Source organism: Squalius cephalus (assembly GCF_949319135.1).
Source record: "Squalius cephalus genome assembly, chromosome: 15".
NCBI classification, from domain to species: domain Eukaryota; kingdom Metazoa; phylum Chordata; class Actinopteri; order Cypriniformes; family Leuciscidae; genus Squalius; species Squalius cephalus.
Genome location: NC_137136.1, coordinates 30,801,105 through 30,817,230, shown reverse-complemented (window position 1 = coordinate 30,817,230; position 16,126 = coordinate 30,801,105). Strand labels below are relative to the sequence as shown.

General features: G+C 39.4%; 1 protein-coding gene across 3 annotated transcripts in view; it reads right to left on the bottom strand.

The window, feature by feature from the left end:
* adamts16 (ADAM metallopeptidase with thrombospondin type 1 motif, 16) overlaps nucleotides 1–15,878 on the bottom strand; it is a 78,037-nt gene extending 62,159 nt beyond the window's left edge. For 2 of the 3 annotated variants that reach the window (XM_079894187.1, XM_079894188.1), the window contains exons 1-3: nucleotides 15,468–15,878; nucleotides 15,290–15,380; nucleotides 12,879–13,207 (exon numbers count right to left, since the gene is read on the bottom strand). In XM_079894187.1, the coding sequence (XP_079750313.1) occupies nucleotides 12,879–13,207; nucleotides 15,290–15,380; nucleotides 15,468–15,563 (516 nt within the window). In that variant the 5' untranslated portion in view covers nucleotides 15,564–15,878. Of the gene's footprint in view, nucleotides 1–12,878; nucleotides 13,208–15,289; nucleotides 15,381–15,467 lie in introns of those variants that run through there. The other variant, XM_079894189.1, reaches the window with a different exon arrangement.
* Nucleotides 15,879–16,126: the final 248 nt, after the last annotated feature.

Here is a 16,126-nt window from a genome sequence, read left to right as displayed (position 1 = left end):
TATCACTTCATCTAAAACAACAACATGTTTATTAGATCCTATACCCACTAAACTACTGAAAGAAGTGTTACCTGTAGTGGAAGAGCCTCTCCTCAATATTATTAACTCATCTTTATCTTTAGGTCATATTCCAAGAACATTTAAATTGGCAGTTATAAAACCACTCATTAAGAAACCACAATTAGATCATAATAACCTAGCAAATTATAGACCCATTTCAAATCTTCCTTTTATGTCTAAAATACTAGAAAAAGTTGTATCCGCCCAACTGGGCTCTTTCTTGCAAGAAAATGACATCTATGAAAAGTTTCAGTCTGGATTCAGACCGCATCATAGCACTGAAACTGCGCTCATTAAAATCACAAATGATTTACTATTAGCTTCTGACCAAGGCTGTATCTCAATACTAGTTTTACTTGATCTTAGTGCTGTGTTCGATACTATAGATCACACAATACTCTTAGATCGACTACAAAATTATACTGGTGTTCAAGGACAAGCATTAAGCTGGTTCAGATCATACTTATCTGACCGCCACCATTTTGTCTATTTAAATGGAGAAAAATCGACTCAGTAAACTATAACTCCAGTAAACTATGGAGTGCCGCAGGGATCTGTGTTAGGCCCTCTGTTATTCTCAATATATATGCTGCCACATGGAAATATTATAAGGAAACATGGAATTAGTTTCCATTGTTATGCTGATGACACTCAAATCTAAATTTCATCACGGCCAGATGAAAACACTAAATTATCCAAATTGACAGAGTGTGTTAAAGATATAAAAGATTGGATGACGCGCAATTTTTTTTATTAAATACAGACAAGACAGAGGTACTAATCATCGGTTCAAAAAACCGCCCACAAAACCTCTCACACTACAACTTTAACATAGTAGGATGTCCTGTTACTTTATCCTCTACAGTAAAAGACCTGGGTGTTATACTAGACTGCAACCTGTCTTTTGAAAATCATATTTCATATGTTACAAGAACCGCTTTTTTCCACCTTAGAAACATTGCTAAGCTACGTAACATGCTATCAGTTTCTGATGCAGAAAAGTTAGTTCATGCATTCATGACATCGAGACTAGATTACTGTAATGCTTTATTAGCCGGTTGTCCTGCATCCTTAATAAACAAGCTACAGTTAGTCCAAAATGCCGCCGCTAGAGTTCTTACTAGATCAAGAAAATATGATCATATAACACCAATTTTATCATCACTACATTGGTTACCTATAAAGTTCCGTATTAATTACAAGGTATTGCTCCTGACTTATAAAGCCCTAAACAGCTTAGCTCCAGTCTATTTAACAGACCTTCTATCGACCTATAATCCATCGCGCTCTTTAAGATCACTAAATTCGAGGCTTTTGGTCATACCTAGGATATCTAGGTCCACCAAAGGAGGGAGAGCATTTTCACATTTAGCTCCAAAACTCTGGAATAGTCTTCCAGATACTGTTCGTTGCTCAGACTCGCTCTCCCAGTTTAAAACTAGATTAAAGACGCATCTCTTCAGCCAGGCATTCATATAATACTTTTAATCTTACAGTTAAATCCGACCTCTAGTTCATAGACGCCAGAGGAGAACTGGCCCCCAACTGAGCCTGAGTTCTCCCAAGGTTTTTTTTTTTCTCCATCAGGTCACCTGATGGAGTTTTTTCGGTTCCTTGCCACTGTTGCCTTTGGCTTGCTCAGTTGGGGATATTTAATTTAATTAATCAATCAACAATACTATTGATCAGCATTACCAAACGTGGACGTTTTCCACTAGAAACAAAATAATGTATTATTTTAATTTAATACTGTGAAGCTGCTTTGATACAATCTGTATTGTGAAAAGCGCTATATAAATAAACTTGACTTGACTTGACTTGACTTAATAGCGTACCTCCAGCACGAAAAAAAAATGCAGTTTAGTACGTGAAGATGCCATAATTCTGGAAAAATTCTGAGTGTAAAAATAGGCTACGTCAAATAATTATTACAATAAGTTAGGCTCCATTATGTAACAAGCAAATTAAAATGATACACATTTATTATTCACAATATGGAAAGAGGAAATAAAACATAGTTCGTTAAGAGCATCACTCAAGCATGCCATTAATGGACTTATTCAAGTCCTCTTTTATTTTTTGAGTTCCGCATCTCCCACATATGTGTGTTTTAGCAAGGCAGTCTGTGTTGCAAGTTGGTAAGTGAAGATACTTGCCAGGTTACGTGTCACTACTGCTTTATTAATTTATCCAGTGTAAAACCCGGACACCGCCACACCAATGTGGGTTTTGCCATATTGGTTCAGTCAGGAAGAACAAGCTAATCAGTCCGAACCACCTTTGCAAGCACGACTTATGCAGAAGTGGAAAAAACAGCGTCTCTTGGTCATCGCGACAACACATTACTTACGCAACTCAACCAGACCTCACCATTTTGTTCAGTTTTTGTGCTGCACATGGATCCCAACTTTGTTGACTCCACATTACAGGAATATTGTGATTTGTACGTTCCAGAAAGAAAACTCAAGACTACAATGGAGGCATTTCAGGGAGTTCAGAAACAATGACACTGATATAGAGAATAACTCCCTTTGGAGTGACTTTGTGCTTTTTAACCCTGCAGACTTGTTTCATGCTCAAACACCAACATTACACACAATAGAAAGTTGAAAATGTAAAAAAGCACAATAGGTGCTTAACACTAGATGTCCATTTCCTGAAGGAAACAAAAGTGCTTGCAAGGCAGCAAAAGGAAGTCAGGAATGCCAGCTCATCCAGAGAAATTACATCTAGAGCGGCACAATATATCCAAATTAAGTCAATATTGTTATATGGCTTAATGTCAAATCACGAAGGCTGCAATTTAATTGAATACATATATGTGCACTGCAAGTTTCAGAGATACAGTGTTTCAGCATCTTGGTTCATTTACTGTGAAACGAGCAGCTGAGACGCTGAAACATTATCTCATGAGTTGCACGTGTAAAACAAACACAGTAATCTTCACTCTAAAACCGCCAAAATAAAAGCTTGATGGTTTAACATTTGAAAATGTAGACATTAATATGTAAATATTTGTATTGTAATTTTACCACTGCACTATAAAATAAAATATTTTTTATTAAATACTATTTGAAATATATATATTTATAATAAATGATCTACAAAGTCTGAATGCAGTTTATACATTAAGGATGAACTAACCATGAATAAAATGAATGAGGAAGACCAGTACAGTGTTTTGCAAGCACTGTCATAATGTTGATGTGTTAATGTGCTTTGGAACATAAAACAGACTCTTTGCTAATGTTCTCAAAAGCAAAAAACATCTGTATTGAAGATTTATTTTGAGTCTGATTTCCAAACTGTTCAAGAATCAGTACCGATCACATATGAGGTGCAGAACGTGCATGTCAAGCCGACTCGTTTATGACACAAACGCCCAAATTACACTTCTTTGGAAAGCTGTGCTGTCATTAACACTAACAAGCTTCACGTCCCTCGCAATCTGGAGATCCCAAGGACTCTTCAAACCCTCATCCAAATGTCACGTCAGGTCAGAGCGAGAACTCATTTGTGCAGGCGCTTCAGCGCGGTCTGATAATTACCTTCAATTGGGCTCAGAGGATAAGCTCCTTTCCAAACAAACAGAAAAGCCCTTCTGAGAACCTGTTTGAACCCAATGTGCATCTGATTATCATTTGTCATTGCCAAAAACACTTAAGCTCATTGCAAGGCAACCGTACAGACAATAGGCTGTAAAACATGTTGAACTCTGGAAAGAGAAGACAAAGCGGGTTGCATTTAAGTTCAGGATTTGTGCATGAAGAGAAACTGTCTGGAGGACACAAGTACATTAAAGGACTGAGGTTTCTAATGGGCTTGTAAGGTAAAATATGATGGCCCATAACTGAGAGAACCATTTTTGTGAATTGAGCAGAAGTAGGGGTGTAAAAATTCACTTGTTTTCCTGCATATGTATCGATCTTGAAACATGGATCACAATCGTCATCAATGTGGGAATGTAACTTTGAAGAGCGCATGTCCTGTTTACAAAGGTTCAAATTGATCTACCCAATAAAGACTGGTTTAAGCTGGTAACTGCTGTTTTGATGCTATTTTTCCCCCACTTTTGTTAGCCTACACAGTTGAGCAGAGATCTGGTCTCGCTGGCTCAAGGAACGCTGCCTCACTCCACGCTTAAGTAATCAACGAGCAAAGCCATACAGGTCGTGCCAGACTAAACATCCCCGATCCAAGATCACAGTGTGTGTAGAGGATACACATCTCATCACGTAATTAACGCCTGTATGGGAGGTAACTGCTGATAGATTTCAACACGCGCCTTTTCAAACAACACTTGAGTGATTCTGGAACTGGCCATGACGTGCAATGATAATTAGACATTTCAATTACCACATCACACATACTGTGTATTTACAACGAAGTATTAAAATGAAAGACACAACTGGCTCTTTAAAAGAACAGTTGCAGGTGTGGTGGATTTTTAATAGATAAAATAGTAAACTGTATATTAAACTAACCATGCCTCTAACATTTAACCTTACTTCCCTTTTTAGGCCTAACAAAACTAACACAATGTACTAAAATGTTCTGTCCTGTATTTTTGAATGCTGTATGTTGTGTTGCCATATCCCTTTTACTTTGGTTGTGTGAGTGTATAAATAACAAATATGGGAAATGAAACTAGACAGATGACTAAATTTGTGATTAACAATGAAGTAATCATTAAAAACAGTTTGCTTTACCTAGTAACAGAAGGGTTTGCATATGAAGAACCAATCAAATTCATATCATTTTGCCATACCTCCCTATTCTATAAAAGCTGTTGTATTTGTGTTAGCTGATGGGATTCTCAATGGAATTTGTCTGAGATCCTCCGGCCTTGCTTCTTCTTGGGGGAGATTCTCTGAGAACTGCTCGAGAGATCCTCCGGCCGTGATTAAAGCATTTAGAGGACATTTGCTGAAGTCTGTTTGTCGATTATTCCTGCGCAGGAAGTAAGCTAGTTAGGGGAACAGGTATAAGCACCCAGCCGATGTCGATGTGTAGACGCGCTAGGGTATAGGATTAGACTCAGTCGACGTCAATGTGTAGACGCGCTAGAGTATAGGATTAGACTCAGCTGACGTTGAAGTGTAGACGCGCTAGAGTATAGGATTAGCACCCAGCTGACGTCGATGTGTAGACGCGCTAGAGTATAGGATTAGCACCCAGCTGACGTCGATGTGTAGACGCGCTAGAGTATAGGATTAGCACCCAGCCGACGTCGATGTGTAGACGCGCTAGAGCAGTGATCTCAAACTCAATTCCTGGAGGGCCACAGCTCTGCACAGTTTAGCTCCAACCAGCTCCAACTCACACCTGCAAGGAAGTTTCTAGTAATCCTGAAGACCTTGATTAGCTGGATCAGGTGTGTTTGATTAGGGTTGGAGCAAAACTGTGCAGAGCTGTGGCCCTCCAGGAATTGAGTTTGAGATCACTGCGCTAGAGTATAGGATTAGACTCAGCTGACGTCGAAGTGTAGACGCGCTAGACAGGATTAGCACCCAGCCGACGTCGATGTGTAGACGCGCTAGAGTATAGGATTAGACTCAGCCGACGTCGAAGTGTAGACGCGTTAGAGTATAGGATTAGCACCCAGCCGACGTCGATGTGTAGTCGCGCTAGGGTATAGGGTTATACTCAGCCGACATCGATGTGTAGATGCGCTAGGGTAAAGGGTAATACTCAGCAGACGCCGATGTGTAGACGCGCTAGAGTATAGGATTAGACTCAGCCGACGTCGAAGTGTAGACGCGTTAGAGTATAGGATTAGCACCCAGCCGACGTCGATGTGTAGTCGCGCTAGGGTATAGGGTTATACTCAGCTGACATCGATGTGTAGACGCGCTAGGGTATAGGGTTATACTCAGCCGACGTCGATGTGTAGACGCGCTAGGGTATAGGGTAATACTCAGCCGACGTCGATGTGTAGACGCGCTAGAGTATAAATATTATAGGCCCAGGTAGACTTAGGCCAGATGAGATAGGACTTAGTTAGGTTTAGGGAAAAATCTAAGACACAGGTTAAAACTTTTTACAGGATGATTGTAAAAAATATCCTGTAACACTTTATTTTGATGGTCCCTTTTACACATTCTGTTGACTATAAGTAACTTTGCAACTACATGTCAACTTATTCTAACCCTAACCCTACCAGTTTACTAATACTCTACTAACACTCTAGTGAGAGTTAGTAGACATGTAGGTGCAACGTTACTTATAGTCAACAGAATGTGTTAAAGGGACCATCAAAATAAAGTGAAACCAAATATCCGATAATTTATGACCATGAATGAGAATTGATGTCACTCCATATTTTATAGTACAGCAATAAAATTAATGTTGATGCCTAAAAATAACCAATCAGAAGAAACGCAGCTAGATTTCAGTGTGGGAGGAAAGTCACATGTCAATAACCACTGGCTGTGGATCAGATTTTAGTTCGTTAGGAAAGTTGATATCATTAGCAGCTGTAAACAGATTAATCCAGGCGCTTCCAGAGCAGTGATTCAAGACTCCATCAGGAGAACAACACCTGGGACTTAATCTCACCCCAGACCAAAGGTCCTACAGTCAAGCATTTGATCCTTTATTGGACGCTGAGGACTTCAAAGAGCAAAATTACCCAGTTGTTTTGGTGTCAAGGCAGCAATCCTCATGAGATACGCTCGTCTTCTGTCACCAGATCACAGGGTTTAGTCAACAGAAGCGACCTCTGCCAGTGCCAAAGCTTTCAGGCTAGATGTAGGATGAAGTTCAGGCATGACTGGTCACTCCGCATGACTCCGGCCTGCTGTTCTCATGTTGGGAGTTTTAGCAGTTGTCAAGACTAATTCCCAAAGTCGACTCGATTTATGGTGATTACGCTTTCATGCTGTCTACACGCTTACTGCATGTCTTCCAGTCGGTCATTCCTATTCATCCAAAGTTTAGTCAATAGAATCCCGCAGGATTGCAATTATGGCTTCTGGTTAGTTGAGGAAGACAGTTCGGGATCTCATTGACATAATTCAGACAGACAGAGAGCGACCTTGCAGTGACCTGTGTCGTGTTTTTCATGTGATTAAATGCACATGGTATCTTTCTAATATTATGCACTACACTTAGTGTTCATCCTCTGTGACATCACTTCCAGTTACTGAGCCCTATTTACCTCAGGCTATCACAGAACTTTAATTTGCTGATGACCTTTGCTTTAAAGACTCACTGGAAATTGTTTCCAGAGCCACTATGACAGAGAAACTGCTAACCTGTTTTCGGAGTTTTAGTTCATGTGATCAGATTAAATAAAGGCAACATATATTTACATATTCTTCACCATCACCTAGAGAGGTCTGCCATCTGACAAAGCAAACAAATCTGGCAAGTGACATTTCTTTGAAATTGAATTTTAATCCAGAGAAGAGAAAATCGCAAATGAGATATATTCATTTCTATTTTTATTTTTTGCTAAGGAATTTTAAGAGAAACATCTATAAATGAGCAACTCATAAGCAATACAATTCCCTTTGGTGCTGTTCTTTTTGCCATTCTCTGCTGGGAGAATAAATCAATTCTGCCGTTCTGAAAGCTGGAAGATGTGTCAACAAAGATTTGCACTGCAAAAATGAAAATCGCTGTTGTCGTAAGAGCTTGAATTATGTTGTTCGATAAATGCTGGTTGATGTAATGGATAAACAAATCAAATTTCAGTTAAATTTATATCAAATTTGGTCTAATGCAACTGCCAAAGAGGAAAGAGGGGAGTCATGAAGGAAACCATAAATTTGTTGATCTATCCAGGGAAATCTGTACCTTTCCATTTCTGTGCTCAAGCACACAGTTTAGCATAAGTAAACAGTGGAAATCCATGCTGTCAATCGGGAGTGGTGCTGCTGACATTCCTGCATAAGTAACACGTAAGAATCATCTGCCACAAATCTGAGCCTCAGTCTCCCTGGTCCAAGACAAGCTTAACTAAAAACAAATGTCTGCGCTGCCTCCTTAAATACCTCTCATGAAATTACACACTGAGAGCTACAAGGTGCAAATAGCAGTCATAAAGCTCCAGAAGACGGGCTGAGACGCTACCTGGGAGAAAAATAACAGCTGCACTCCCGCACTCAGGGAAATGGGCAGATCCAGGCACGACCCTACAGGAACTCTAATCAAAGGAGCTGAGCGGATATGAGCGATGCACCTGACGCTGTTCCTATTTCCATGAGAGAGAGGCTTGTACTTGCCTTGCTGATTTTAGAAGCTGAAACCGGACCTCTTCAGAGCTGCTATAAGAGTTTATATGCCAGCTGAAACTATTTGGGAAGGGTGTCGATGATTCGTTTTTTAAATTCTCTTACATCATCTCAGTGACTAACTGTTGCTGTTCTTGTTGTGAAGAGGCAGATTCAGAGTCTTAACCCCTTCCTTGACATTTCATTGCATGAATGCTGACTATATATATCTAGACTAAATCAACTTGAGCTCCTCAGAAACACCATATCCAGCAGGATCGCATGTATCCTTGCACATTGCCAACAACCTCCCGCCAACAATTAGTCATCCATGGCGCCTCTTTCTGCTCTGTACAGGGCAAATTATGCTACGCTCCATTTCTGTTCATTATAAATAAATATGTTAGTCTTTAATTCTGTCAGTCCATCAAAGCTACATTAAAAGCCTGGAGAGTGAAACTTGGGATTGTTTTATGAGGGATAAAAATGTATATATTTTGGACAAGAGATCTGAAGAGTTGCTGGGGGTTGCATGGTTTGGTTTAGCCAAATGATGAATGCTAAATCATAAGCATTGTGGGAAATTAGGTGAAAGAGAAAGAACCTATGCACCAGGTCCTGCTTCGAAACAGCTTGGGATCAGAAATCAAACAATTTCTTTGGGATTGAATGTTTGTTCTTGGTTTTAATTGAGAGTGAACAAAATCAGTTCAATATAAAAGGACCCATACCAACAAAAGCAGCTGTGACATGCTACAAACTCTCAGTTTAGACCAGTGTCGGACTGTCAGTGTCTTAGGGGCCGTTTACACGATACCGCTTTCAACTTAAAATGGCAAACTTTGTATGTGTTTTGGGGGCCCGAAAGCACAAACTACAAAAACGTGTAAACTACAAAAATGCGAATTTGTAAAACCTGTGAGGTCATGCGCATTATGCGTTTAGTCTATTGGTGTGTAGTATTTCTAGAAGTGGCCTACTACTGGCCTGGCATGAATAATACAGCGGTTTTAATAGTTTTCGCGGACCCCTGTGGACGGTATTGTTTTGAAAACGCTGTCGTCTGTAAGCGAATAGCGCAAAGGAATATCTTTTCCGTTTTTAGTACATCGTTGTTGTGTAAACGTACCTTTAATGTGCCTGTGACACAGCTCTTAGATTTCATATCTTTAAGTAGTTCCTCTTTAAAGCCTTAAAGTAAACATTAAACTGCATTCACAACGTATTTAACTCTTTCCCCACCTGCATTTTTGAAAATGATTGCCATTTTTTATCATTTTCATAAAAGTTTCATGGCCGCAGAATATTTTGTTGTATAAATATCTGAACATGCAGTATATCAAAAGAAAGAAGCTTTATGCATTATTTTTTAACATTTGAATGTGGGTGAGTTTAATAAAAATAAAAAGGAAAATTTTGAGCAAAAAGCTGAGAAAATAATGTTTTTTTGTCAAAGACTAGGTCTGGATCAGATTCAGAACGATGATCAAAACATAGATGGAGTAGATCGAGTCCATCAACACCCCAAAGCTTGCAGAATCCTATACCTCGTCCTGGGTCGACATTTCATTCAGTAACGTTATAAGCAGTTTTGATTTATGTTTCTATTGTTCATGACATTATTTGACATATTTTACATTATTATACATATTACCTATATCGCTTGTTTCTGCTTCTTCTTCACATGTCTTTTGATGAGGAGATTCAGTACTCTTTCACAAGATGTGTCATAGCGCCCCCTACAGTATAACACTGAAAACACGGAAAGCCAGAAATTTCCGTCAATGGCGGAGAAGTGTTGTCTCATAAATGTTGGAAAATTCCATTGGGGGAAGACTTAAATTACATAATGTAACATAAAATGAATATACAGTAAGGAGGGATTTTTCTCATTAGAAACTGCCTGGAAAAGTGGACATTCCATACCCAGATTGAGTTGTATGGATTACTTTTACACAACTTTCATGTTTTTTTTGTGCTTGAAAGTTTTGAGTTCTCCACAAGAAAGCAGAAAGAGTTTTGAACAACATGAGGATGGGTAAATTATGACATAATGTGTGGGTTCCTTTAACAAGACCAGGAACATGTACAGTAAATTTTGTTTTGATGTAGACTTTAAGCATTTTCTCTCATGTAAGTAATAATGTTAATCAGTTTAAATTCGGTGTTATCCACAGTACAGCATTGGGGTTGGGTGTCCAAATGTAGATTTATGGCTTCAGTTTATGGCTGACATCACTCACAATTAGCCTGTTATTGTAGACTGGCGACACTTCAGAAAGACTTTCAGTGTGGAGTTTCCAAGGCACAGCACTCGTCTCAACCCAGACTGCCATTTCCAATGACCCTCCTAATTGGCATCCCATGTGCCACCATTAAAGTCAACTATTGTACCCTTTTGTATAAAGCCGTCAGCTTGAAATCATTGAGGCCTATTCGCCTAGTCCTAAGGCCTTTAAACTTACAGTTAGGACATTTTATGACAAACTCCGACTGTCATCAAAGCCCTTCCAACCTCTTGTGGTGATCTGCCAACCTGGTCTCAGCTACTCAAAGGGAATTTATACATGGGCTTTACAGGACAAGTAAGGAGAGGCAGAGTTAACTAATGACTCTGCACCCCTGCTAATCACATCCAGCTGGGGACAGTGTGATAGTCTACACCATTTACTGCCAAAACATATTTCAACAGTAGACCTAGTACATTTTCAATGACAGTAAGATTTGATCTGCCTCCATTTAAAGGCTGACGATCACACAGAGGTTAAAAGTCATAAGGAAATGAACTAACAGAGATTATCTCAGAGTGAAAAATCAGATCATACTCAGAGCAAGTAGTTTCATCATTCAGCGCTTGTTAAAACTTTTTTTTCGCAATAATTGTTGTACTTAGATTTAAATCATTCACACCAGTCGTGATGTAGTTCTGTTAATGCTATGAATCTCCATTTGACATAATGTTGTGACTTGGGCCAGTGCGAACCATGGGATCAAGGTTTGGAATTTTTTTTTTTTTCTCGATTAGTCCCACACCATAATGCTGGCACCAATGGCTCAGGCAATAAGTGAAAAGATCAACGTGAGCAAATATGGCAAATAGATAGCAAATTGATAGACGTCCTTGGCCTTAACCCATCCAGACAGACAGCGCTTAGTGAAAATCAATGAAAATGATTGATGCAAGGTTTGTAGTAAACCGCATGAATATAGATTTATGGTGTGTTCGAACACTTGCCATGTTTGTTTCAATTAAAACGATCCCTGGTCCGATTGCTCTGTTAGTGTGGTTAATTTGAATAAGTGTGAACGGTGCCATCCGAACCCTGTCACACACCAAACAAGCGGACCGAGACCCACTGAAAAGATGGGTCTTGGTTTTCTTTCAAACAAACTCTGGTGTGGTTTGACTGAAATATGAACACAACAATGTTGTGATACACCAAAATTTGGGCAGCTGAAAATATTTGGCTGAATTTTTCGGTTTTGGCCATTATAGTTTTGGAGGGCCAAAATCATTGACCGAGGGCTTCTCCGATGACGCGTTTTGACTGTTTCAGGGTCTATTTCATGCACACGTTGATAAGTAGCAATATGTAAAGTTTGTTTGGCAGAAATATCAAGAGGTGGCTCGTTGCCGAAAAACAATACTACAACTGATCCAATTTCTCAAATTTTATTAAAAATTAATAATTTAATGACATTCAGATACGGACGTATTGTGTGTTTTGTTAAAACATCAATGCAACTGAATGGAAAACTGAGTATTTGGAATGGAATCTTGAAGAGCTCCTTGTAATTTTTCAGTGTTGCTGTGGACCTCGTTGCCAAAACAAACTATGTACAAATAAAACGTCCTCATGTATTAATGCTTATGTGACAACAATATGTGTTTGTTTCCACTGAGGATGAGTATAGATCCTCAAAATGACTAATAAAAGGAGGCTCTGTTCTCTAGTAAAACCTCCCCTGACCCAAATTTATGTGTTATTGAGTCACTGGTTTTAGGGGATTTGAATACTGTGATTTAAGACGGGCTCTATTGATGGGACAGGGCAGTCTATGTCAGTCCAGTCAGGGTAAAGTCATGAGAACTGCGGCACAGTCACTTTGCTCTTCCAGCGTCTGCTGGGAGCCAAATCTCGTGCGGCCTGGGAGCCAAAATAACAAAAGCACTTTGAGGTTTCTCTGCACACCAAACATTAATCCACGGAGAAAACAAGCAGATGGGATGATGGGGAGACTAGTCTGATGAATACAGCAGTTTTGCACTCAAAGGCCAACATGATTCAATGCATTGATGATGACACAGTCATCGCTCTACTGTTCATGCCAAAAATGTTTGAGGTTGTGGGTCTTATTCTCTCCAAGGAGAAAATAAATTCTTTCTGGTCTATTTTCATCACCATCATTATCAACTATTTGAACGGCATATCATAAATCAGTTGGGGTTAGTATTCATCTTCCACATTTCAGAGGGAATAGAATAGAGAAACCCTAATATAGTTTTTTTTTATGCAAAGATAAATTCTTAAGACTTGATTTGCAATCTGAAAATGACTCCTTATATAATCAATCAGCTCTGAAACAGGATAACCCACTCACCATCCCTGCGCATGTAGACAGGGCCACATACGAGTTGACCTTTGACCTCAGCACCCCCTGGTAGAAGCAGAGGTCATCTTGTGGAAAAGTCTGCAGGCTCTTGGTGCCGCTCCTGCCCAGGGTTTGTACAGTGAAGCTGGGTGCCATCAGGTCATGTGACGGCTGCAGGTCCAGGTGGAAGTCCTGCCCTAATCCATGGAACCTAAAGTGAACAGTGGGGTCGTGACCTTGACCATCCGTGGAGCGTTTCCTTCGGTGCTGGTGGGCCACGGCATGGGACATGTAACGTCCTTGATGGTCCACCTCATATGGGGCCACAATCTCATATTCTACATAGGAAGGAAGTTAGGTTATTACATGCTAGAGTTCAATGCATTATTTCTGTTCAGAAACCACTAGTTTCCTGAACACTTTTTGTCTTTCATTGTTCAGCAAACAGACAGTCCCACTCTGTTGTAATTTTGGTTTTGATGAGCATTTATTCAAAACATTTTCCTGAATAGAAGCATATTTATATGTGATGTTAAATGCAAATAAGAATAATGCATCGCTAGTTTTATTATGCATTATGTTTATTTTGAAAGAGTACAACCCACACTATACATTGTACGATTAATTCAATGTGTTACTTGCCATTTCTTTGAAATTAATTTTACAATTTACTAGCAATTTCTGAGTGAAAATTTTTTCTACTCCATTTTGTTTTTTCAGTGCATAATGACATACTTTGAAGTGCTAAGTGGGTGATGTTCAGGTATTTTCGTTTTCTTTGACATCCATGTAGCGTCTCATCTTTTTGAAACTTTCAATAATGCTGCAAATTCGCATATTACACTGAAACAAATGGTGTAGTAGAAACAATGTTCACAAACTGCAAGTAAATGTCACAAACTGTTCCAAAGAAACGTCAAGTAACGCATTGAATTGAACAAAGACTTAAGTATTTTCTTGTAAATCCTTTGTGCAAACGAGTCAAAGCTGCTTAAGTTGGGAAGGACACAACTATTTAATAATGAAAAACAATACAAATACAAAAATAAAACAAACACCTTTTTTAAGTCTAATTTTAAGACTAATATTTTGGTTTTCCAGATAAAGTATATATGTCTGGCTGCAGTTTCTATAGTCCAAATACAGATCTTAGAAAGAACATTTAAACGCCATTTATCATTTAATGATTCACATCAGGGGAAAAAAAAAGATTGTTGTAAAAAAATAAAAATAAATGATTGTATCTATACAAATGCAAGCAAATGTGATTTATAGGAAGAACACGTCAAGATGCTGCTCATGGGGCGAAGGTCAGAAGTCGTGTTTTAATGTTGTGTGATTCTGACCTCTACACACACTCACGCTCCTCTCATCCTCGCGGTGGTCTGGTGGCTCGAGTTATAAATGCTTTTACAGACATGAGCAGACAGATTTATGATCTCTGACCGTAGAGACACACACTGATGACACACACTCCTAACGCTCGGCTGTGATATGGAGACACACGCACTCATCGTCTCTTATTCTCTTTCTCTCACACAAACTTGCGCGCACACACACACACACACACGCTATTATATCTGGCTACTCCAGTCTCTAAGCTCATGCCAAACAGTGCAGAGACTCTTCACAGGATAAAGGCAGTAAGTGCACACAGAGACTGTTTGTAAAGCTTGGCTGATTGATGGAGAGCTTCTTCAAGTGTCTGTCTTTGTTCATTGTTCACTAAGTCCCAGTGCATGCCAATCTTTATGCCACACACCCCCACTTTCTCTCTGTGTGTGTGTGCACGCACAAAATTGTCCACAGAATCGACACACAAAACTTACTTTCAGGGACATCTGGGGACACCCTTGTTTGGATTTATTTATTTATTTACATATGAAATAAACATGTTTTTATTTTCAATTCAAGAGGTTTTCATTTAGGAGAAGTCTGTATCCAAACCCTTGGATTATTATATATATTTATATAAAAACTGCTATTGTGCTATTGTTTTTAGTATATCCTTAATTACAAAACGAATTAAATGTATGTGCATGTGTGTCAGGATCTGTCTAAGCCAAATGTCACCACAAAGAACATTCAAACCTGACTTCGCCTATACAGTACATTATTTTTGTATTATATTACATTTTAAAACGGCCTTATCATCTCAACACAACAGTTTATTACTTTTATTATAGAGTGCATTTGTCTCAGATCAATTAGGATATCTAGCGCCCCCTGGCGACGACATCCCATTTAGTCATTTTCCTTCAAAACCATGTTTCTTTCTTTTAATTTTAAACGAAAGTCTCATAAAAGTCTAAATTAATGATGCAATACTAATAAATTGCTCACACATCCCATGAAATGAAACAACAATAATAATAATGCGACTGACAGCTGTCAATCACATCGGACAGGTTTGCTCTCACCTGTGTTGTGAGGTAAACGCAGTGTTTCCAGCAGATGTTTATTCTTTACACGAGAACCAGCATGAAGGGTTGCAGATGCACAGGAAGTTCTCTACATGGATGATAAACAGTGAACATGCATCATTTGCATTGCAATTAAACGCAATCACTTTGAAGAAACAGGCGCGTGTTTGCTCACCTGGTGGCATCCGAGTATGAAAAACAGAAAGAAGAGCACAGAACAGATTGATGCGGTATAATTCCTCACTGATGGCACAGGGCGCAGGCAAGCCATGTCTCCTGCAGACTCTTATCCAAAATCTGCAGCGAACAGCCTCTGCGCCTCTCCAAATGCGCGCTCTCCGCTGAAACACTGCACGCTCTTGTGCACTTAAAATCTATTCATACAGCATCAGTGAAGTTCCTTCGAATCAAACGCGATCCAGAATCCATGATCTGTATCCTGCCAGTGTATTTCTAGATCCAACAGCATTTTGGAGAGGTTTATTTTCTTCCTGCGCATTAGTGGCGTATGATTGAGGATAAGTGTGCCATTCTTAATGCAGATGTTCTCCGCTCAGTGCGCTTTGCGTGAATGTCTGGAGCGACTCAAACGCCGGTGTGATTCACACGCGCTTCCAAACAGCCAATCGCAGCTCGCACCTGTGCGCAAGAGCCCCTGGTCCCTGACGAGAGGAGGGTCGAAACATCTACACTGTAAAAAAGTAATACCCACTAAAAGTAATTTGTGCCCTAGATTTTAAATCAAATTAAAGGTGGTGTAAACCTTGTAGTCACTACTAATTCAAAATGGGATATTCTTATTTTCTTTATGTAATATTTCAGTATTTATTAGGA